The 21511-nt window shown below is 33.9% G+C and overlaps 1 protein-coding gene across 2 annotated transcripts in view; it reads left to right on the forward strand.

The window, feature by feature from the left end:
* The window catches only part of UEVLD (UEV and lactate/malate dehyrogenase domains), a 61762-nt gene extending 41177 nt beyond the window's left edge, over positions 1 to 20585 (forward strand). Inside the window, exons 8-12 of one of the 2 annotated variants that reach the window (XM_074274501.1) lie at positions 7568 to 7738; positions 8903 to 9076; positions 15263 to 15326; positions 17520 to 17643; positions 18787 to 20585. In XM_074274501.1, the coding sequence (XP_074130602.1) occupies positions 7568 to 7738; positions 8903 to 9076; positions 15263 to 15326; positions 17520 to 17643; positions 18787 to 18951 (698 nt within the window). In that variant the 3' untranslated portion in view covers positions 18952 to 20585. Of the gene's footprint in view, positions 1 to 7567; positions 7739 to 8902; positions 9077 to 15262; positions 15327 to 17519; positions 17644 to 18786 lie in introns of those variants that run through there. The other variant, XR_012483335.1, reaches the window with a different exon arrangement.
* Positions 20586 to 21511: the final 926 nt, after the last annotated feature.

Raw genomic sequence — 21511 nt, forward strand, 5'->3', positions numbered from 1 at the left:
CTATAATATCTTTATGATATGTTTTGATAGTATCTTTACTAATTATTTTATTTAAAATTTTTGTTTCAATGTTCATTAGGAATGTTGGCCTATAGTTTTCTTTTTCTGTTTTGACTTATTTGTCTCATAGAAGGAATTTGGTAAGACCCTTTATAATTTTTCAAACAATTGTTGTAACATTTGAATTAATTGTTCTTTGAACATTTGATAGAATTTACAAGTCTGTCTTGTCCTAAGGTTTTTTCTTTGGGAATTAATTCATCTATATCTTTTTTCATTAATTATTAGGAGATTTAGTTATTTATTTCTTTTATCAGTCTTGAAATTTTACATTTTTATAAATAATATTAGCTAATTTAAATTGGTTTTACTGATATGTAAGTGGACAAAATAATTTTTAATAATTTGTTTTATTTCATATTATTTGTTGTGAATTCTCATTCATTTTTTATATTAGCAAATGTAATTTCCTTTTTGTTTCTAAAAATCAAATTAGATAATAGTTTATTTTTTTAAATGAACTTCTTTATTCAGTGGAATTTTTGATTTCTTATTTTTTTAATTTCATTTTTGATTTTGAGAATTTCTATTTTGGTGTTTAATTACAACATTAGAAATTACAAATAATCCAGAAAATAATAATAAAAAAAAAAGTGCAATGAGGCATTATTTTTTTTTAAATTTTTTTTCTGAGGCAATTGGGGTTAAGTGACTTGCCCAGGGTCACATAGGTAGGAAGTGTTAAGTGTCTGAGATCAGATTTGAACTCTGGTCCTCCTGAATTCAAGGCTGGTGCTCTATCCACTGCGCCACCTAGCTGCCCCAGTGAGACATTATTCTAAGGATATTTAAAAATGAAATTGAAATGAGGACCACAATAGAAAAATGCAAAAATTTATAAGTATTTTTAAATAGCAAAGTCTTTAATAATGAATGATTATAGAGAGTTTACATAGTTCACATATAAACTATAAATATTGCAGTGTCAAATCTGCTTCATGATAATGCTAAAATGACATTAAAGAAAATGAAAATGCAAAGGATAGTGGGGCTAGATAATTTAGAATGTGCTGGATACAGCAGGGTTTCGAGGGTTTTTTTTTTTTTTTTTTTTTAATATGTATCTGTGCAAAACTTTTTATTTTCAAAACACATCAGCATTCATCTTTGCAAAACCTTGTGTTCCAATTTTTTTTTCCTTCCTTACCCCTCAGCAAATAACCTGATATTAAGGTATCTGACAAAGGCTTAGGGAAAAAAAATCTCTGATTTTGTTACCTTAAAAAGGAGCACTAGAAAATATGAACTGGCTCATTTACCTACTTTTTCATTTTAACAAAACTTCTTTACACTTGCATTCTTAAGCTAATAGAATTTGCATTTAGGATATTCTTGATCAAAGTATGAAAGGGGAACATACAGACTTTTGTTAATGATCTTTTTTGAAATAAATTTTTATTGATATATTTTGCTTTTATATTTCCTGAATTTTTTTTCTTTATTTCTTTTCCCTCTGAGAGCCTCCCCTTATAACTGATTTTTATTTAAAAAAGAAAAGAAATTCATCAAAGCCAATAAATATGTCTTTCGAATCTTTATATTCAGCTTTCTCCCACAACCATGAATCCCTCAGGTCTGCAAATTTAAGTTATGGGTGTGTCTTCTTACTTGTTTTGGGGCTGCAGTTGTTTTTTATAACATTAAATTTTCATTGTTTTGTGATGGTTATTTTTATTAACATTGTTGTAGTTGTTGGGGAATTCTCTTGAGTGTCCAGTCTAATGACTGTCAAAGATAGGAGACCAATCTAAAAGTAAAGAGATTTGTTGGCATGCAGAGGAATCCCCTTTCCCTAATAGCAAATTCAGATTCCTAGGAATCCTGTAGATTCATACAGATTTGGTTTTTATAACTTTCAGGCTAACTTAGAGTATTCAGTTAATCAGTAGCATCCAATTTAGGAGAGAGAAGTCAACTATTTCTGTCAATAGATAATCACAGCATCATAAAACTTATGTAAAGATCAGATGATTATAAGAAAAATGAACATGTATGTGGGATCCAGAATTCACATTCCATGCCAGAAGTTTGTGTTTTTATAACTGTTGGACAAAGGGAGAAGGAGATACAGGAAGGGATGGTTCATGGGAGAGAGAAAGGTTCAATAAAGGTGGAAAAAGACAAAACCCTCCCAAAGGAGAGGAGCAAGGCAATGGCAAAAGCCTCAGCCTTGAGTTGCAGACAACAAATTATGTGTGTGTGTGTGGGGGGGGGAGCTCTTTGTCTTTGACACACTCTGGGTTTCTGAAAAATTTTCTGGAAAACTCAAAAAGACAAGTTCAGGAGACTCTATAACACTCCTTAACATTTCCTAGGAGATGGAAGGAGTAGAGGGAGGAAAAAGGATAAATTAAGTGAGCAAAAGGGAAATATTTGAAATGTGCTTAGCAGGATTTATTATTAGAATAAGAAAACATTCCTATTCAAGGCCAGGAGACACAGGAAGGAGACCAAACACTTTAATAATTGTGGAAGCAGAAGACAAACTTCAGGGTCTTTTTTCCAAGGACAGCTGTTACAACAGTGGATGAGACCATCTGCTTTACAATGTCCTTGTGTGGGAGGAGTTAGGGGTCTTTCTAATATTAGGCCACTAAGTGGTTGGAGGAATTTCCATTCTTTTAGTCTACCAAAATGGTGAAATGATTGTGGTTCCTATTTTTCCTCCCTGTAGTCATTTAATATATTGTTTTTCTGTCTCTTCTGCCTGCTTCATTTGACATCACATCTATGAAATTTCTTACATCATTTCTTACATCATGCTTGACCTTTTCCCAAACTACTTTTTTCCCAATCACTTGCTATTTTTTAAAATGCCAATAGACTTGTGATGGAAAGAGATATACAAATCTAGAGAGAGAACTATGGAGACTGAATGTGGATCAAAGCATAGTCTTTTTATTTTTTTCATTGTTTGTTTGCTTGTTTTTCTTTCTTGTGTTTTTTTTCCTCCTTTTAGTTTGATTTTTGTTGTACAAAATGATGAATGTGGAAATATATTTAGAAAAATTGTACATATTTAATCTGGATTGCTTACTATGTTGGAGAGAAGGGAATGGGGGAGAAAAGGAAAAAAAATTAGAACACAAGTTTTTACAAAGATGAATGTTGAAAACTATCTTTGTATGTATTTGAAAAAATAAAATACTACTAAAAAAAATAAAGTTGAGGAAACTGAAAGAAAAAAAAAAGAATAAGCAGAATCCAAAGAAAAAATAAACTTACAGATAAGAAAGGGTTGAAGGGACAATGGTAACTTACAGTTCCTGAAAGTCCTTTTCTACACTTTGTCATGTCCTCATGAAGTTCCCCTTAAGCACATTACAGCTTCCTGCTGGATTTCTTATAGAATAATAAAATTGCCTTTCCTGGAAAAAAAATTAAAATGCTGTTCTAAATATTTTATTATATCTGAGGCCTTCGGTTTGTCAACTTCTGTGAGGTATATACTTGTGGAGTATTAAAGGATGAGACCATGATTTGTATAATTTCAAATTGATTTCCAGAATAATTACACTAATTCATAGCTCTACCAACAGTTTATTAGTGTGCATGCCTTTCCACTAGCTCTCCCATACTGATCATTGCCATTTTTTGTTATCTTTGCAAATTTGCTGGGTATGAGGTAAAGCCCTAATGTTACTCCGATTTCCATTTTTCTTATTGGTAATTTAGCATATTCTTTCATATATGGGTGTTTATAGTTGTTCATATGTTTTAATCACTTATATATTGAGTGAGGATTTTTTTGTCTGTTGCTTAATAGAACTGAAAATTTAAATAGAAAAAGCACATTGACAGCAATGTGTAGAATGGATTGGAGTAGGGAGAGAATTATTTAGGTGAAAGATATCAAGGGCTTAAAATAAAGTGAGAGCTACATGAATAGGGAGAAGATGGAAAAGAAAGATGTTGTAGAGGCAGAAAGAGGGAGATTTGACAATTTATATGAATATTGATATAAGGAAAAGAGAGAAGAATAAAGAATAAACTTGGGCTTGTTAACTTGGGAAACTGGAAGGACAGTGACTCCTCATACTCTCTTCCTCTCTTAGAGTTTGCAGCTCTTTGCTCTTTCAGCACAGCTTTGATCACTTTGATTACTTTCCTCATATTGATTAACTAATCCCCCTGCCTCAACACTCCTGCTTGAATATCCTGATAAAACATCAGTCTCATGTACTGAGCCATTCTGTATTCTTTTTAATCCTGAAGCTTCTACCCTGTTTTTGTTGTTGTTGTTGTTATTGTTTTTTAATATGCCTTTCCTTGGTTCCTCAGAATTTATAGCCTTCTTTCTTATTCACCCAGATGAAGGGATTGCTGGAGAGGGAAGGACAGAATCAAATTAAAATCAGAGACTTTCTGAGTATTCTACTATGTGTAAAGCCCTGTACATGAATCCATGGCATCAAGGATGTAGATTATAATTTAGTTGGGGAGACGAAACATAAGTGAAGAGCTAAAATAACACTAGAAGTGCTGTCACCAAGTGGCACATGATTGATACCAACTATATAGGATTAACAGTATATGCTTTGAAGGGGCTGGTAGGCTTTGTGGAAGTGGAGCTTGAACTGGGCCTCATATAATAGAATTTGATGCAAAGGAGAGGGCATTATTTATGGTGAAAACTACTTAGGCAAAAGATAAAAAGGGAAAACACAAAGATGTGTTCAGAGAACGATAGAAAATAAACTGGAATGATGTTCCTGAATTACCAACATGGTTTCTGGTGTTCAGTGATGCTCTGGCTTTATCAGTTGTCCACTGATTCAAGCAATACTATGGCAGCTTTGTTGGCTGACTTAATGGCCAAACCTTCATCTAAAGAATGAGTAAGATTGGGATGATATATATTGTATTTAACTTATACTTTAACATATTTAACATGTATTGGTCAACCTGCCATCAGGGAGAAGGGATGGGGGGTTAGAGGGGAAAAGTTGGAACAAAAGGTTTTGCAGTGGTCAGTGCTGAAAAATTACCCATGCATATGTCTTGCAAATAAAAAGCTATTTAAAAAAAAAAAAAAAAAAGATTAGGATGATAACTTTTCTCATTTGCTTTTCTTTGTGTTCGCATTTATAATGATACATATTATTATATATAACCATTATATCCGTCTTTCTTAGTTTATAACTTTGCTAATGCTTGATTGTTACTTTTATATTCTTCCTGATAGTCACTACAGTATGGTAAATGGAAAGCCAACATTGGAGTTAAGAATTCCTGGGTTTAAATCCTGTCTCTTAACTGCCTCATACTGGCTACGTGACCCCTAGCAAATCATTTAATCTCTCAGTGTCACAGGCAACTGTAGACAATAATTTATAGAACAGATGCTTATCAGGGGGATTTCTTGCCTGGAAGTCTCCAATAATAAGTGAAATCACAGATTTCTAACACCCTCCCCACACACAAAAAATAATTTTTCTTAATAAATCCAATGTCTGAACATATTTTTGTATATATATAGTTAGAAAGATTTTCTTTTAAAAATTATTTTACTTTTTTTTTTCTCCTTTTTTTTTCATCCCCCATGGGGGGAGAAGAAAAACAAAAAAACTTGTAATAAAAAATTTGCAGTGTAGTCAAACAAAGCAAATTCCTAAATTAACCATAAGCAAAATATGTATCTCATTTGATATTTTGATCCATTTCCTCTCCGTCAGGAGGTGGGTAGCATTCTTCATCATTGACTTAACTCTGCTCATTTCACTCTTATAGTTCGTAAGAATAAATTTTCCCCAGTTTCTCTAAAACCATCCCTTTTTGCCATCTCTTATAGCATATTAGTATTCCATTACATTCACATACCATAGTTAGAGACTCCTCGGTTAATGGACACTCCCTTCCCCCTTACTTTCCAGTTCTTTGACACTACAACAAAAACTTGCTACAAATATTACACACAGACATACATACATGTGCAAGCACACATGGGCTGTGTGTGAGCTCTTCCCTATTCTTAGATATTTTGGGGATATAGGCCCAGCATTGGTTTTATTAGGCCAAAGAATAATGTATAGTTTAGTGACATTTTAGGCATAGTTCCAAATTGCTTTACCTAATGGTTGGACCAGTTTGTAGTTCTACCAATAGTGCAGCCCCTCTGTTATTGGTCATTTTGCTTTTTAGTCATCTCATCTCTGGCATTATTATGGCTATGAAGTAGAGCCTTAGAATTGCTTTAGTTTTCATTTCTCCAATTTTTAGTAGCTTTTTTTTTTTCATTATGTTTCTACCTTGTATTTCTTTTTAAAACTGACTTCATTATGGGGAGATTTTCCAGTAATATTACATTTTTGTACTTTCCACTTCTCTGGGTGTAATGACAGTCAATTTATGTTCCAGAGCTAAGTATACCCCAAAAAGGGAGTTGTTATAAACATCTCTATTTCCTTTTCAACTAGAAGATTACTTCTTCTGGCTGACTCTCTACCTCAGATTTCTCCCCACTTCAGTCTGTTTTCCAGAGCTTAGTTGCCAAAACATTCTTCCTAAGGTGCAGGTCTGATTATATCACGGACACCCCTCATTTAATAAACTGCAGTGATTCTGTTACTTCGGATCAAATATAAAATCCTGTTTGGCGTTTAAAGTTCTTTATCACGTGGCCCCTTCTATCTTTGAGTCTTCTTATACTTTCCTGCCTTCCATGTACTTTCAGTATCCATTAATACTGCTTTCCATGTTGTGCTATGAATTAAAACATTCTTTCATTTGGGTACCAGGGATTTTCTTTGGCTGTTTCCCATGACTGGGATGTTTCCTCATCTCTTCCTGGCCTCCCTGGATTTTTTCAAGTTTCAGCTAAAATTCCCATCTTCTTCAGTTAAACTTTACTGATCCTCCTTAGAGTACTTTTCCCTCTAAGAGTATCTTGTTTGTACAAAATTGAATGTTATCTCCCCCATTGTTTTGTGAGTTCCTTGAGGGCAGGGACTGTTTTTATCTTTCCAGTACTTAACTCCGGGCACTAAATTGGTACTTAATTAATGCTTTTTGACTAGAAGACTGATATGTTGATCTGTAACTTAACCTTGAATGAAAAAAAGGATACTGGTTTCTGGAGCCAATCTTTTTAGGTCTTTGGGGAGACAATGAACTTGTCTAGACTTATTCTATTATCAGAATTCATTTTCTTGTTCTACTCATTTTTCTAAAAGGAAAAAAAGTCTTAGAAAAGATTATATGGAGAAAAATATATTTTTTTAAAGTATGATTCCATTGTCCTGTATAAAAATTCAATATTAAAAAAAGCAAAACCAGGAAATTCTTTTTATTTTAATTGCTAACAGATGTATTTGCCAACTGATGCAAAGTTTTTCCTTTCCCTGATAAAAATTGTGAAACAGAGCTCTTCTTTATAGGTATTCTATTCTAAAAACATTTACCTAAGGGATTATTGGGCAAAAGCAGAATTTGTTTTGCTGTTTTAAAGAATTTGACAAAATTTTCGAAAATTGTACCTTAAAATTCGAATATTTTCTTTATTCATCAGACTTGTCTGCCTCTTGGAATTCCAAAGTGGTGATCTTCACAGTTAACTCCTTAGGCAATTCTCAGACCTACCTTGATGTTGTACAGAACAATGTGGACATGTTCAGAGAGCTGGTTCCAGCTGTAGGACATTATAGCCCACAGTGCATCATACTTGTTGCCTCTCAACCAGGTAAATCAGATTTTATTTCTTTTTGACTTATTTTAAGAAACATAACAATAATCACCTTTAATCTTCTTTCTCTTAGAACTATATAAATCTCCATGTAAATTCTGGTGTAAGATATATGGATACCTGCAAGCCAAAAGCACTCCTACAACATAAAATTAAAATATCCCCTAAAACATTAGACATTCTTAATTAACTACCTGATGGTTCAGTGTTGCTGCTCATCTGCCAAAGGATTTCATGTAACTGTAGTCTGGTGCAGATCACAGATGACTATTTTTGCTGTCCTTGAAACTAAGGACTTGGCATCTATTCAGGCATCTTCAAGTCTCATAACACATGTCCCTGTCAGCTGTCATTTGTTTGACTCCTGAGATTAAGATTCAGTTGTCTTTGGGCAGTTCAGAATTGTCAGCTAACCCTTCTTCAGCAAGAAAATACTCAAATACTTCCACTAAAGTATAATAGAATTGAGCATTTTTAACATATTTTGTAAAGTGCTTTTTCATTATTTTATTTTGTTTTTTTTTTGCTTTTTAAAAATGGCTTCTTTCCCAAGGTGATATTGCTTCCAAGTCAGAGAACATTTTTTAAAAGCAACCCCTTTTATGGATGTTGTTTCCTGCTAGTTTTGATTTGTTAATTAGCCAAGTAAGAAACAAACCCTTAGGAGCATAGATCTAGACTTTGAAGGAACCTAGAGGCCATCTGATCTAACTCTATTATTTCACAGATAAGGAAACTGATATCCAGATTTCATTCAAGGACCACCTTCTGTAAATAAAGTGCCTCCCTCCCTAAACTAGCTTGTATTTGTTTTGGTTTTGCTGTGTACCTACTTGAGTTGACTCCTCTAATAGAAATTTAATGCCTTGAGAGCAAGGAGTATTCTGCTTTTGTTTTTATGATTTGAGCACTTGCCACAGATTTCATACTGCCCTAACACTTTGGTACATTCCATCTAGAGGGTAGAATGCAATAGAGGTCTATCCCCCTAAATTGGTTTCTGGAGTAACAAAGGGACCTTGTTCGTGAATGCCAAGAAGAATGAGACTTCAGGGTAATTTATATCATAAAACATAATAAATGTTGATTTTCTTCATGAGCTTGTAAAGTGGTGGCTTACTGGGAAGTAATGCTGTACTTCTACTTGTACCCAATGCTTAGTTGAAATCATGACATATGCAGCATGGAAACTGAGTGCCTTTCCTGAAAACCGAGTGATAGGAATCGGATGCAATCTGGATTCAAAGAGATTTCAATATATTCTTACAAATGTTTTGAAAGCACAGAACTCAGGAAAGGAAATGTGGATTATTGGTGAACAAGGGGAAGACAAAGGTAAAGTAGTCCGTATTTATTTTATTTAATTTGGAAAATGTCATTACAAGTAGTCTTTAGGATTCCTTTATGTTGTATCTGGGAATATGGGAGTTTTAGGATTTCATTGCTGGTGGCCAATATTACCACCAGAAATAAAATAGGAGTTTCTAGGGGAACTGTTTTCTAGTATATATATTCATGTAGGTTCAATATATATATATATATATTCATGTAGGTTCAAGAGTAAGACCAAGCAATTTTTTCAGTAAATGACAAACAGTATATGAGGTAACTATTTTCTTGTGAAGTGTAGTACACCCTTCTGGTGGCACAGAGATCCTTTGTAAAGGAATTTGCAAACCTGAAAAGCTAGACTAATGAAAAGAAGTGTATTAGCATTGGAAGTCAGCCTTTGCTATGCATGAATAGAAAGACTGAATTCCTTAGTGGTAAGGTCCCAGCAGAGAAGTAAAGTTTCTAGAAGAAAAATCCCAACTGAGAGGTATAAAGTCTTGTTAGAGAAATAGGTGAGGATAGAGAATAACACTGGAAGAGAATATCATTCCAGCGGTCAGAGGCTTGTTGATTATGCCAGGGATGGCATATTAGGTCCTCTGCAAGGAGTGAGTTTAAAATTGACTCTTTTTATTTTATTTTATTTTTAATTATTATAGCTTTTAATTTACAGGATATAAGCATGGGTAATTTTATGGCACTGAAAATTGCCAAGCCTTTTATTCCAATTTTTCCCTTCCTTCCCCCCATCCTCCTCCCCCAGATGGCAGGTTGACCAATACATGTTACATATGTTAAAGTATAAATTAAATAAAATATATGTACACATGTCCAGTTATTTTGCTGTACAAAAAGAATTAGCCTGTGATGGAATTAAAAATGCAGGCGGACAAAATTAGAGGGACTGAGAATTCTATGTAGCGGTTCATAGTCATCTCCCAGAGTTCTTTCACTGGATGTAGCTGGTTCAGTTCATTACTGCTCTATTGGAATTGATTTAGTTCATCTCATTGTGGAGAGGGTCACGTCCATCAGAGTTGATCATCATATTGTATTGTTGTTGAAATGTATAATGATCTCCTGGTCCTGCTCATTTCACTCAGCATCACTTAATGTAAGCCTCTCCAGGCCTTTCTGAAATCATCCCTCTGGTCATTTCTTAGAGAACAATAATATTCCATAATATTCATATACCATTTATTCAGCCATTCTCCAGTTGATGGGCATCTACTCAGTTTCCAGTTTCTGGATTGGATTTTTATAATAGAAATCTTGGCTACAAGCCCAAGCCTGCTCCCTATAGGGGCTGGTGGGTGGAGTTTGAGCTGGAATTGAATAGAATTGAATGAGTTTTTCTTCAATAGGATTGGAATTCTCCAGCTCCCGAATTAAATAGCCCCACCTAGATAAACCATTTTATCTGATTCCCTGACACACACCCCCCTTCCCTCCCCCCCCCCCCCTCACTGAGGCAGGGTTCAAGGAGAATCTCTCCTTCAAGGAACTTCAAGTGCTTTACCTCTTGGCTCATTCCCAAAGTCAGAAAGATAGTTTCCAGGCTCCCCTCCTCATTAGTACTAATTAATGCCTTATTTGTGATAAGCTAATACCATTCAGCAACTATTTTATTGAATACCTTCTATGTACATAGTAATAGAGAAAATCTGAGGATTTATGAATTTGTACTACTGCCAATCATATTTTATTAACACATAGAGACATTTTAAAACCAAGTTTTATTATATGCTCATGATGAGACTTAGGAAAGGGGTAACCCCTTTTGGTTCTGCGCAAGGATACATAGTTAAATGCAGTCTAGTGACGGCACAGAGTCCCCTTTAAAGGAATTTGCAGGCCCGAAAACCTAGATTGATAAAAAGGTTTATTGTAGAGTTTGGAAGTAAAGTTAAAATCTAGTTAGTAAAAGGTAAAGGTAGAGACAAAGGGGCACCTGAAATAGGATTCCAGTGGACAGAAATCCTTGGCAGCCAGGTATAAGGCTGCCATGTTTGGAACCTCTGCAAAGAGAGAGCTCCCGTCTAGCTCTTTTATAATGAGAGATTTAGCCAAAGGGGCCCGAGGGTGGTGTCCCAAGTTGGCTCAGATCTGGGTGAGGGTTGTGAGAGCCCAGATCTCCTATTGGAATTAAAAGGGGGTGCTTTTGACAGGATTTGTGAATCAAAGATCCTAGCTTCTTGAATTGATAATGCATCAGCTAGGAAAGGCTGGGAATCAGAAAGGAATAAATTCATCTGAAAGGATTAGTTTCTTAAAGGGAGCACTACCACATCACTCAGAGCACAAATTCAGGATTCTAAATGGCCTCTATACAATGGAAAAGATTCTCTTAAAACTAATATAATTGAGAATTGCAAGGGAATTAATGAAAAAAAACTCAGAAGAAGGTGGTCTAAGTGTACCTGATCTAAAGCTATATTATATAGCAGCAGTCACCAAAACCATTTGGTATTGGCTAAGAAATAGACCGGTAGATCAGTGGAACAGATTAGATACAAAGGACAAAAAAGGGTACATCTATAGCAACCTATCTTTGACAAACCCAAAGATTCCAACATTAGGGATAAAAATTCATTATTCGGAAAAAACTGTTGGGAAAACTGGAAATTAGTATGGCAGAAATTAGATATGGATCCACACTTAACACCATATACCAAGATAAGATCAAAATGGGTCCCTGATTTAGGCATAAAGAGGGAGATAATAAATAGATTAGAGGAACAGAGGATAATCTACCTCTCAGACTTGTGGAGGAGGAAGGAATTTATGACCAGAGGAGAACTAGAGATCATTATTGATCACAAAATAGAAGATTTTGATTACATCAAACTAAAAAGTTTCTGTACAAATAATACTAATGCAAACAAGATTAGAAGGGAAGTAACAAATTGGGAAAATATTTTTAAAAACAAAGGTTCTGACAAAGGTCTCATTTCCAAAATATATAGAGAACTGACCCTAATTTATAAGAAACCGAACCATTCTCCAATTGATAAATGGTCAAAGGATATGAACAGACAATTCTCAGAGGAAGAAATTGAAACTATATCCACTCACATGAAAGAGTGTTCCAAATCACTACTGATCAGAGAAATGCAAATTAAGACCACTCTGAGATACCACTACACACCTGTCAGATTGGCTAAGATGACAGGAACAAATAATGATGAATGTTGGAGGGGATGTGGGGAAACTGGGACACTAATACATTGCTGGTGGAGTTGCGAAAGAATCCAGCCATTCTGGAGAGCAATCTGGAACTATGCCCAAAAAGTTATCAAACTGTGCATACCCTTTGACCCAGCAGCGCTACTACTGGGCTTATATCCCAAAGAAATACTAAAGAGCGGAAAGAGACATATATGTGCCAAAATGTTTGTGGCAGCTCTTTTTGTTGTAGCTAGAAACTGGAAGATGAATGGATATCCATCAGTTGGAGAATGGTTGGGTAAATTATGGTATATGAAGGTTATGGAATATTATTGTTCTGTAAGAAATGACCAGCAGGAGGAATACAGAGAGGCCTGGAGAGACTTAAACCAACTGATGCTGAGTGAAATGAGCAGAACCAGAAGATCACTGTACACTTCAACAACAATACTGTATGAGGATGTATTCTGATGGAAGTGGAAATCTTCAACATAAAGAAGAGCCAACTCACTTCCAGTTGATCAATGATGGACAGAGGTAGCTACACCCAGAGAAGGAACACTGGGAAGTGAATGTAAATTGTTAGCACTAATATCTGTCTGCCCAGGTTGCATGTACCTTCGGATTCTAATGTTTATTGTGCAACAAGAAAATGAATTTACACACATGTATTGTACCTAGACTATATTGTAACACATGTAAAATGTATGGGATTGCCTGTCATCGGGGGGAGGGAATAGAGGGAGGGGGGGATAATTTGGAAAAATGAATACAAGGGATAATATTATAAAAAATATATATATAATAAAAAATTAAAAAAAAAAAAACTAATATAATTACCACTTATAACAGTGAAAGAAAGAAAAAAAAAAGATACAGCTTCCCAGAGGGGAAAGGGAAAATATACATTTTAAAGATACTTTTAAAAAGATACTTTTTAAAGATACTTTATATACAAAGATATACTTGTGGAATTTATACTAAACTAATGGAGAAAAAGGTTTACATCTCAAAAGATTCTTAAAGGAGAAAAGTTACCTCAATTCAATTTGTAAATTGATCAATAAACACAGTGAAGAGTTATCTGGAGTTTATAACTACCAAATGGCTATCATAACACTAAGAAATTCTTTTGCCCCTGATAAAAATAGTCTCAGCTAAATTATACCATAAGGAAAGTCTTAGCTGTCTACTCGATTTTTCTTACAGATAAAATGGCAATGCTGGACCTAAATAGAGAGGAAATTTAACCCTTACAGCAGTAGTGTTGAGTAATACCTCAACTTAAAAGTCTTAAGATTTTCCTGGAGAATAATTCCTTCCATCTAGTTCCTTCTGTGCAGCAGCTAAGTGGAATGGGGATAAGGTGCTGGGACTGAAGTCTGGAAAATTTATCTTGCCTCAGGGCAAGTTCCTTAATTTCTTTGAACTTCAGTTTCTTTATCTTAAATCAATATAGAGAATCTCAGAATCCCAGAGGTCATCTAGCCCAAAAAAAAATTCCTGCAGCTGCCAACTGACAAGTAGAGCACCCAGCCTTTGCTGATGGACCTTAATTGGAAAAGGCTCTATCTAAAAGGCTTAGTGCTAAAGCCAAAATATTGATAGAATCATTAAAATAAATAATTGGTAGAATGATGGAATCCAAATTGTAATAAGGTCCTTATATCTTTATCTCCAAAGATTGACTTCTAGGATTGTATGAATCACTTATTCCCTGACCCTGTGGTTGAAAATTCCTTATGTGCTCCCTCTGCTGGTGATTCCTTATGTGCTCCCTCTAAATCAGACTTATTAGAGATTCCAACTTTTATGTTTAGTTTATGTTTTTGTCTGATCGTGTGATGAAACAAGGTAGTCACACTTGTTTTTTCAGGGATCTGAAAAAAGGCCAGGAATACAAGCTTGGAAGAGATGGGAAGTTTGTCTCTTCATCGAAGACCCAAATTGACCCAAGCTTAGACACCAGGAAAAAAATGCTATGGGCAGCAACCTTGTTACTATTTGTTGAGATTTAAAGTTATTCTGAATGTGAAAAAGATCAACAGATATGAATATATCCACATAATAATAGGAAACAAGGATTGTATATAAAACTTTATTATGTTCAGCGTGTATAAAGTTTGTTAAAGTGAGTTTTAAAGCTATTTTATATCTGAGATATTCAGGAGAACTTGCATCTCTGTTGTGAAGGTTTGCCAAGGCCTTTTCAGGGTTGTCCATACCGCTTTTGTTTCTCTCATCTGTGGTTCCAAGAAGTTGGAGCACTTGCATAAGTCATGCTCCAGCACACCGCTTCAGATCGTCCCTGCATCCTGGGCCATGGCACTCATTTTGACTCTTGTCCTGTCCCTGGACTTGGATGACTCAGGAAGAGAGAGAGACTGAGAAGACTTGGTTCATTTCTCCCTAATTCAAATCCAATTAATGAGAGAGTCAAGACATTCTATGGTTCTCTTCAAAAACAAAGGACAAACAATTGCAATGATTAAGCAAGAAGTGAGGAAGGCCTGCACTCAAGTAGTGGCTGTAGGAGGAAAGAAAAAAAATCAGATAGGCTACCTATTACAGAGGTGAATATTGGGGATGAGGGAGAGGGAGAATTTGAAGATAACAATAAAGCAATCAACAATATATGTGGGGGGGCACCTAAATAGCACAGTGGAAAGAGTATCAGATCAGGAGGACCTGAGTTCAAATTCGAACTCAAATACTTTATACTTATTAGTTAATCATAGTTATTAATATGACTATAGACAAGTCCCTTAACACCAATTACCTTGCAAAACAAACAAACAAACCACACACACACACACACACACACACACACACACACACAAAAACAGTATATGTAGGAATTTCAAATGAAAATATGATCATACCAAGAAGGCAAGAAGGAAAAAAAGGACATTTTTATTAAGTTGAACATGGACACTTTAGCACAGAGTCTCTTATCATTTCTTAATCCATAAAAAGAAGTTGACTTAATAAATGTAAAAAATATATTTATTTAATTCCCAGTACTTATATGGAGTGGTCAGGAAGAAGCAATGGCTCCCAACTTCCAGGTGCAGTTGTCCAACAGGTAACAAAATTTTATTTATTTTTAAAATTTGTTAGTTTTTGACATTTACTTTTTCTAACATTTTGATTTTCATTTTTTTCTTCCTTCCCTCACTCCTTCCCAAGATGGTAATCAATCTCATATAGATTATACATGTAGATAACAGAAAAATTTCATACTGCACCTGAAAAGTGATGGCCCAGTGGCCCCTTTTAGGCAACCTAACCTCTTTCAATAATCCAGCCAAGCAATTTTTTATTAAAATGAATGCATTTTAAGGAATTTTATAATTTTATTTCATGTAGACTCCAGTTGTTTTGTGTTACATGTTAAAAAATTAGAGTTATTTCATTGTAGATTGAATTTAGGAATAAGGGACTAGACCTGAGTTTTCATTGGTATAGGGGCTTTACAGGGAGGCTTTTTCTTCAGAACAGGTTGGCTTCTGAACTGTCTGGATTCATACCTTGCCCAAGGTTGGCACACAGCCAATGTGTTTCAGAGAGAGGACTTGATCAGCCAGGTCCTCCTGGCTTCAAGGCCAGCTCTCTTATCATGAGGGACCATGTTGCTGCTCAGATTTGCATTTATCAAAATTTTAAAATGTAGGCTTCATAATTTATCTGTAATAATATAGCCATTGCAAATAAAGTTGTTTAGCATGGATACATCTACCATTTATAATTATAACTAATTTCACAATTCTTTTATGTTTTTAATCTGTGATTTATAAATTTTATCTTAAATGTGCAGGTTATATTTATGGGATAATTTCCAAATAATTTATTATTTTTACTAATTTCTAAATAGCTATAAGTATTAAGCTTTTTCTCCTGGAATTTTTTATGGTGTGAGTTACTTTCCTATCTGCTCAGACTGGTGCTAACTATCTGTATCCTACTGAGGTTATTAGCTCATTTTAATAACCTTGCTCTTCAGTTCTACAAACTCAGAAACTCAGTTTTATCTGTATATCCAGGACATATTAGGCTTATTTTTTATTTTTATTGCTTTTCTTTGTTCTCCAATTAATTTTTTGATTTATATAATAAAACAAACATTTCCATAACATAGTATAATTAAAAAAGATGATAGCACATGAAACTGCAAATCTATTATGTATAACTTACAATTCTTTTAAAATAGTTTATTATGTAAATTTCTTTCCTTTCTTTTTTTCTTTCCTCACTCTGCCCCCCACCCTCGAGATGGCTACCATTAGATACAAACAGGGATAGATAGATAAATAGATAAAAAGATCTATAAATATAAATATATATATGTGAAAATATATATTACATATATATTCACACACATATGTATGTACATACATACACATATATTTCTAGTTATCAGTTCTTTCTCTGGTTGTTGATAGCATCTTTCTTCACATGTTCTTTATAGTTCTAAACCAGAATGTTAGTTTACTAATTTACAATGTTGATGAACTTTTTCAGTAACTAAATGCTTGTGTCTGCTATTCTCTTCCCAAAGTCAAGATACCTGGAAAATTAAATTAGTAATCAGAAAATTTCTTGATAAGCCTGTGACCAAAACAAAGGGAATTATATTCTTGAGATATTTTTTCCAGGTTGTGGTAGAGCATAGGAAGTTATCCCTCCTGTATTTTAGGAAATACTTTCTTCCACCAGACAGTCTCTCTACCCTTTGGACACTGTGCGCTATACCATTTGAAATGACTACCTAAGTCTTTGATTTTTTAATTCTATCATCAAATATTTTTGGAGTCTAATATAAGGAATCCCTATGATGAATTTATGGGAGAATCTGAACAAGATTTTCACAGAATGGACAGAGCTGGACGGGCAGCAATCTGCCTCATTGGAGGAAACATCCATATTGATGAGATCATAGATCTAACAGAGTATCTAAGTGAACATGGGGAAATTTCTGATCTAGTTCTAAATGAAGAAAGCAATATGTCTGCATAATTGTTTCAAATTAATGCATTTTCTTGTTTTAATTTTTAAAAGGAATAAAAATATTTGTTGATGAAGTTTGTTTTTAGCTTGTAGGTAAACTCCTTTAAAGAAAATTTTAAATTATCATCAGATTCTAGGTAACTCATTAAATAATTGCCAAAGAAGTCATGTTCATGGGCCATAAAATTTCTTATACTATTTATGGTATATAGAGCTAATTAAGAATAATTTAAATGTACCTTTTTTGACCATTTTTTCCCTTCTTACTTAGAGCCATGGAAATATTAAAAGTAAAAGGTCAAAGATCCTGGTCTGTTGGTCTTTCCGTGTCTGACCTAGTGGATAGTATCATAAACAATAAAAGGAAAGTTCATTCCATATCAATTTTAGCAAAGGTAAACTTTATCCTGTTTGTATCATTATGTTTTTACTTTTGATATTCATATGAATTGATGTTTTTAATCTGCATAAATATGTACAATATTATAGGATAAAATAGCTGTCTAGGAAGTTTGTGTTTTTAGTCTATTTATATTAGGCATCTGAAAATTATTGGATTTTCTAAAATCAAACTTTTATTAACTTTGTTCTCTGCCTTTTCTGCATTTGACTAAGCCACAGTTTAGTATCTTTTCCTCCACAGTTTAGTATTACAATGAAACTTGAGCAGGTAGCCAATGTCTTAGATGATGTGACTGACTCTAAAAAGATTTCTAAAGGCTGAAATCATGGTGAATTTTATTATTATTATTATTATAGCTTTTTATTTACAAAACATATGCATGGGTAATTTTTCAACATTGACCCTTGCAAAACCTTCTGTTCCAATTTTTCCCCTCCTTCCTCCCACTCCCTCCCCTAGATGGCAGGTAGTCCAATATATATTAAAGTAATCATGGTGAATTTTAATAAGAGAAAACAATTCAACTGCAAAATGTGGTTTCATTCCCTACCTTTGACATTTCCTGGCTTTGTGACTATGGCCACATCACTTACTCTGCTAAGGCTCAGTTTCCTCCTCTTTCAAGTGATGTGGTTGGACACCTATGATCTCTAGGTCCTTTTCAGCTCTAAATCTACAATTTTGTAAATTGCAGCATGGCAATTTCTGGCTCACTATATTCAAAATAACTTCTTAATTATCAAAGCTTTCCAAAAAATGAAATGAATTTTTTTGTATGATAATAAATTCTCTTTTCCTTGAGGTATTAGAATAAAAGCTAGATGAGCCCTTATTGGTAGTGTCACAGAGGATATTCATCCATCATGGATTCTTCATGTCCCTTCTACCTCCAAGATTCTGTGAATCAGAAACAATAAATATCAATATAGATACTTTATGACTACTTTCTAATTTTTTACTTGTTTCTGATAACAAGATCTTAGGTTCAAAATTACATATGGAAAAACAAAAAGAAAAATTCATCTTTTAAAATAACTAATAAACGAACAAAATATGCTATCTCATATTTAAGATTTTAACTTCTTTTGTCATTGATATATACATGCTATATTTAATCTTTACCTTTTCATTTTAGGGATATTATAACATAAACAATGAAGTATTTTTAAGCTTGCCTTGCATCCTTGGAGACAAAGGTGTATATGAAGTCATCAAAGCCACAGCAAAGGAAGATGTGACTGAGAAACTCCAGAACAGCGCGTCATCACTTTATAGTCTCCAAAGCCAACTGAAACTTTAAAATGGATTTTTAATCTTGTGATTTATGGCACTGAAGTATACAATTTTATAAAAGGCATGGCAAAGGAGGTGGTTTTGAGTTTCTTTTTATTCATATCACTACTTAATCCTGTCAGTGCTTTATTCCATTTTTAATAGAGAAAGCACATGCCATCATAGTGGCTTTTTTTGATTAGCACAATTATTTGAATATAAGTTTAAACATTTTTTGTTTTACTGTCATGACTCCTGTGAGTCCATGTTATACTTTTATTTTGGGGACAATGCAAAATATTTGGATACTGCAGTATGTTTCATTTTTAAATATGTATCATAACACAAACTTAAACTTAGCATTTGGGAAATATTTTGAAAATGCTTAGTTATTTCTTAGTTTAAAACTGAAATTTAACAATTTAAATGTGTTGTTTTTAAAAAGATCTTGTATAACTATAATTATTAGATTTGCACTAAGTTTCTACAGTCGATTCAAGGATTATGCAACTTAATTTAATAATGATCTGTGTTTTGTTAATTATTGAACATTCAAATATTTAATAAGCAGCTATGGCCTATGTACAAAGATAGCACTTTGGGTTTTTTTGTTGTTGTTGTTGTTGTTTTTTGGTGGAGGCAATTGGGGTTAAGTGACTTGCCTAGGGTCACACAGCTACGGAGTATTAAGTGCCCAAGGCTAGATTTGAACTGGGGTCCTCCTGACTTCAGGGCTGCTACTCTATTCACTTCACCATCTAGCTGCCCCCAACACTTGATATTCTTTAATTGAAGTAACTACTAAAAAGAAATATATTTGTCATAAATTTTAGAATAATGAAATGAATTTTGTTTGTACATCTCAGTGAAAAGAAATAACTATTTTAGTTTTGTCTGCCAGAAGCAATTTCATTTCAGTTTAGTATCTGGGTGTTTCTAGCTTAAAGAGAGAAATGTCCAAAATGCCATAGTTGTCCCTGGCCCCCTCCCCTCTATGCTATTGGACATATCTCTATCCCAAGGTAATTTAATAGAATATTTACAGAAATGAATAAGCAAAATGTTATTCTGTATTAGAGCTTTAATGTTGTTGCAGGTTAATTTTCTTTTTCTTTTTCTTTCTTTTCTTTTTTGGCTGAGGCAATTGTAGTTGTGACTTGCCCAGGGTCACTCAGCTAAGAAGTGTTAAGTATCTGAGACTAGATTTGAACGCAGGTCCTCCTGACTTCAGGGCTGGATGTTCAGGTTAATTCTTGAAAAAATATTGATATTGTACTGTGTTTTTTAAGTTTGCTAGAAACAATTTTATTTAATATTAATTTAATATATTCAAGCATTTTTACTTAGTAAATATTTTGGGTTAATACTCTATTTCGCCAAATAGAATAGACAATCATTTGATAACTATTCAGTTCTTTCCTTCAAGCTAATGTAAGTTTGGGGTTATTAATATTTTAAATAAAGTTGTTTCTGGGACTTGCTCCAGTTATTTGGTTGACAATATGTTTTGTTCCAGTAGAATGTAAATTCTTTAGGGGCAAGAACTGTTTTTATTTTTGTTCTTGTTTTCCCAGCATCCAGTACAATCCCGGTACATAGTAAGAACTTGAAAAATGCTTTTTTAATTGAAGAAAGTGCTATGCAAATGAGAAAAATAATAAAGGATAAAGTTAGTGCTTGGAGATTCTTCCCTGAAGGATTGAAGTGGTTTCTTTTCCTGGATCAATATAGTAATTGTAGGGATGGAGAAGCCAACAAATAAAATCAATTTTAAAAAGACAGTAAGTCCTCTGTACAGTCAGTAACAAGCAGTCATTAAGGGCTAGATATGTGCTGGACACTGGGGATATAGAGCTTGCAAGTGGGTCAGTGTAGTTTGATCATAGAATGTGGATTGGATATGTGAGGTGAGAATAGTTGAAGATGGCATCCAAGTTCTGAGCCTGGGTTACTCTGAGGATAGTGCTAATAGTTAAATTTCACAAGAGATGGGGAGAGGGTGGGGTTTGGTGGGGAGGAGAGAAGGATAACAAATTCTGTTTCGGACTTGGTAGATAAATGTATATTTTTGTATGGTTTTAGATAAATAGGAAAAATTCATCCTAATATTCTTTGTTCCCTAAAATATGTATTTCAAGATGGCCAGTGTTAATTAAATCACAAATTTATAAATATTACTGCTATTATTTTAGAAGTAAATAACTTATTTGATATGAAAAACATTTTTTTCCCATGTGGAAGTTTTCAAATTCCACCTATAAAAGGACATTTTATTACAATGGAAAGAATGCTACATTTTGAGTCAAAAGACTTGGGTTTTGAATCCCACCTCTACTATTTAAGGCCTGTAACATCTCTGAGCCTCCATTTCATCATCATAGAAATGAATAATTTGGAATAGATGACTTCTAAGATTTCTTTAAAAGTCTTAATTATGGGAAACAATTATCACCCCTACACTGTCAGTCTGGTGTTGGCAAAAGTTAATTCATTCTTTTCACTCCCTTTTCCCCAAATTTATGTAATGAATTATAGTTTTTTAAAAAACATTGGTGAAATTAAACATTGATTTTACTATGGAAGCAAAA

Source organism: Sminthopsis crassicaudata, chromosome 6 (genome assembly GCF_048593235.1).
Source record: "Sminthopsis crassicaudata isolate SCR6 chromosome 6, ASM4859323v1, whole genome shotgun sequence".
Taxonomy (NCBI): Eukaryota; Metazoa; Chordata; class Mammalia; order Dasyuromorphia; family Dasyuridae; genus Sminthopsis; species Sminthopsis crassicaudata.